The sequence below is a fragment of the Myotis davidii genome, unplaced genomic scaffold (assembly GCF_000327345.1).
Source record: "Myotis davidii unplaced genomic scaffold, ASM32734v1 scaffold356, whole genome shotgun sequence".
Lineage (NCBI taxonomy): Eukaryota > Metazoa > Chordata > Mammalia > Chiroptera > Vespertilionidae > Myotis > Myotis davidii.
The window spans coordinates 66,142-69,609 of record NW_006288188.1 but is presented as its reverse complement, the minus strand read 5'-3'; the positions used below and the strand labels follow the sequence as shown (position 1 = coordinate 69,609).

At 41.6% G+C, this 3,468-nt stretch overlaps 1 protein-coding gene across 1 annotated transcript in view; it reads left to right on the top strand.

Moving 5' to 3' along the window:
• The window catches only part of LOC102766157 (probable E3 ubiquitin-protein ligase HERC6), a 100,989-nt gene that overhangs the window by 70,594 nt on the left and 26,927 nt on the right, over positions 1-3,468 (top strand). Inside the window, exon 15 of the mRNA XM_015561521.1 lies at positions 1,882-1,975. Coding sequence (XP_015417007.1) covers positions 1,882-1,975 — 94 coding nt within the window. The remainder of the gene's footprint in view (positions 1-1,881; positions 1,976-3,468) is intronic.

Here is a 3,468-nt window from a genome sequence, read left to right as displayed (position 1 = left end):
AGACACATCAATTGGTTGCCTCCCACACAAGCCTGACCAGGGCCAGGGATCAAGCCTGAACCAGAAGTATGTGCTCTTGACCAAAATCTAACCTGGAACTCTTCAATCCGTGGGCCAACGCTCTATCCACTGAGCAAAACTGACTAGGGCTATATATAATTTTTTTTTCAATTAGCAATAACCACACCTCGGATAAACCTCATTGGCCACGATACTGCCACTGCACAAAAATATATATATATTTAATTTTTTAAAGTGGAAATTTAATCTCCCAGGAGTGATGACCCTCAAGGTTTTGTCTTAAGATGTCAAAGGCTGGCCCTAGCCGGTTTGGCTCAGTGAATAGAGTGTTGGCCTGTGGACTCAAGGGCCCCTGGTTCAATTCCAGTCAAGGGCACATGCCCAAGTTGCAGGCTCAATCCCCAGTAGGGGATGTGCAGGAGGCAGCTAATCAATGATTCTCATTGATGTTTCTATCTCTCCCTCTCCCTTCCTCTCCAAAATCAATAAAGATATATTTAAAAAATAAAAATAAAAAAAGATGTCAAAGGCTGAAAAGAATATACTTTACAATACTTAGATTTAATACTTGCATGATATTTTAGCCCTTTGGTTACTATTGATTTGTTAATCCAACAATCATAAAGTATTTATTGATAGAACATAAAGACAAACTCTTTGGCAGAATGCATGCTCCTCAAATATCACCAACACAACCCAGGGAGGCAGGACACCTTTACAGGGCTTTAGCCACAATCTTTTGCGGCAAGGATTCAGAATCTGGAGAAGGGGTCATGCACAAATGGATATACTAGACAAAAAATATAAATTTGGAAGGCATTGGGGGAACCAGGTGGAGGCCCTTCTCTAGTGGAATGGCTCTCTGAATCTCTGGACCCATAGCTTTTTATTTACTAGAATATACATTTGCCCTTTAGCAAAGCAAACAGACATCAATGGTAAGGTTTGGTAAACAATAAAGGATTATCAAGTTAGGGGATTGCCTTCAGCCATTCAGCCAGCAGCAGAGTAACACAATGCTGATTCTCAGCCCTTGCTGAATATCAACGTCCATCAGCCTTCTGGCGTCCATCAGTCTTCTGACGGACTTCTCGCATTTATATGTTAACTACTTGTTGTTCTTTGCCCCCAGCAGACTTTGATAGTGTTTCTGAGGGGGAAAGCCAGGTTGGAATTTATTAAGAATTGGCAGTTTGGTTTAAGGCAAGTTTTTCAGTGTGGAAAGGGGGCTTGGTTATGTTGGGAAAAGATACAAGGATCTTGGAAGGATGGAAATTGCAGGGCAAGGATTTTGAGGCAAGAGGTTCAAAGAACTTGGCATAAACTATCCGTTGATGCTTTCCATGGGAGAGTTCATGGGTCTTTTCAGGAAATTCCTATAATGAATAATCAAGCCATTTGCTTGGGCAGGTGTCTCTAGGAGTAATAAAATCATGCTAATGAAACAGTGGAATACCAAAGTAATGTAACTGTAGATGGTAAGGAATATGTATGTGTTCACGTGTATGTTGGGTGGGGGGCAGGAGGAATATGTATTTTCAGTTCTCTGAATGCTGGCTGAGTGGGGATAAATGCTATCAGTTCTCAGACGCAGCATGTAAAATGTTGCTGTTACTGCAGCCCAAATTTGTAGCTACTCTAGCAATAGTAAATTGTTGCCTACCCTCTTTTAGGAGAACATAAATTTCATGGGGGGGTTTTTTATGCCAAGGAAATGAATTATTTTGAAAGGAGGCAAGCTTTAAGAAAAAAAGTTAATACTTTATATGTACTAAAATAAAACTAAATAATGATATATGAAATTTAGAAATGTTCCTTTCCATTTGTTTATGCGTGTTTTTGCATTTCTTGTATCCAAAGAGAATCTGGAAAAATGAATTCCATTGATGTGGACTTACAAATGGCAAAAGATACCTTTGAGAAGTTAACACAAAAGCAATGGATTTCTTTCATGGTAATGTTATCGGTGAAAGTGGTGGATCCCCTTCCCCACTGGGTGCTGGGGGTCGGGTCCTTACATATCTCGAGAAAAAGAATTTTCTGAGACTCACACAGGAGGATGAGTGATTTTTATTTGCATGAATTACATCCTTGGGTTTGCAAAGTCCCACTTCCCTTAATCCAGTCCTGAAAGACATGCACCTGGGGCTTTGGCAGAGCTAGAAGCAAAACCAGAGTCCAAAGTTCTGTCTGATAATGAAGCTGGGTCTGGGACAGCGGTAGGTTTGCTGCAGTCCATTAGTCCATTGTGTGCGTGGGGTCCACATGGCTGTGGGCCCTGTGGGCGAGGGCAAGGGAGCCGAGGGTGAGGCCCCTGCAGCAAGAGCCCCAAGAGCAAAAGAGAGACAAGAGCTACAAGAGAGGGAACTCCTTTGTTTAAGCGGTTAAGTACCTCACATCTTCCTGCTCTTGCAGTGGCCACACCTACTCTGGCCAATGACCTGTTCCCAGGTATGACTGACAGACAAGTACCTTCCCTATCTCACCCAGACCTCACTGGGCATGTGTCTGTTCTCCCCTGTCCAGTCCATTCCCCCAGTGGGGACAAACCAGTGGCTTCCTGGCGAGGGTTAAACCACAGCTTCCTGGCAAAGCTGTACAAATGGCAAGTCGCTAACATTTGACCTTCTCTTTGCTCCTTTCCAGTTATTAATAACTGGGCTAAATTATAACGGTATCAGTAAAAGTCAATATTTACTTGAGAAAAAGAGCAATAGAATTTCCACAGCAGCGATTCTCACCCTGTGGGTCGCAACCCCTTTGGAGGTCGAACGACCCTATCACAGGGGTTGCCTAAGACCATCGGAAAACACATATATAATTACATATTGGTTTTGTGATTAATCACTATGCTTTAATTATATTTAATTTGTAACAATGAAATTGGGGGTCACCCCAACATGAGGAACTGTATTAAAGGGTCACGGCATTAGGAAGGTTGAGAACCACTGCCTTACAGGAACAATTATGATTGCAGTTTTTGTTGGGAGTTCAGTGAGGGGAACCTGATGGAGAGAGGGGACAGTGTTCATTTTGTGGTTATTGTATTTCAGATGCTGTATTAAGCGCTGGCTCTTACTTTCTCTTTGAACACTTAAACATATAGTAGATGACAATGCTTTAATTTTCTTTCTTTCTTAATTGATTATAATTTTATTTAAAACATATTTTTATTGATTTTTAGAGAGAGGAAGGGAGAGAGAAACATCAATTAGTTGCCTCCTGCACATGCACCAAAAGGGGATCAAAGTCATAACTTAAGGTATGTGCCCTGACCGGGAATCAAATCTGCCACTTTTGGTGTACAGGATGACGCTCCAACCGACCAACCAGGGTAACAATATTTTTATTTTCAATATGAGAAAACCATTACTTGAGAAGTAAATAACCTCTATCATGTTTGGGAAGCAGGATAATCCTGGACTAAGAGACTGAAAAGGCTGGTCT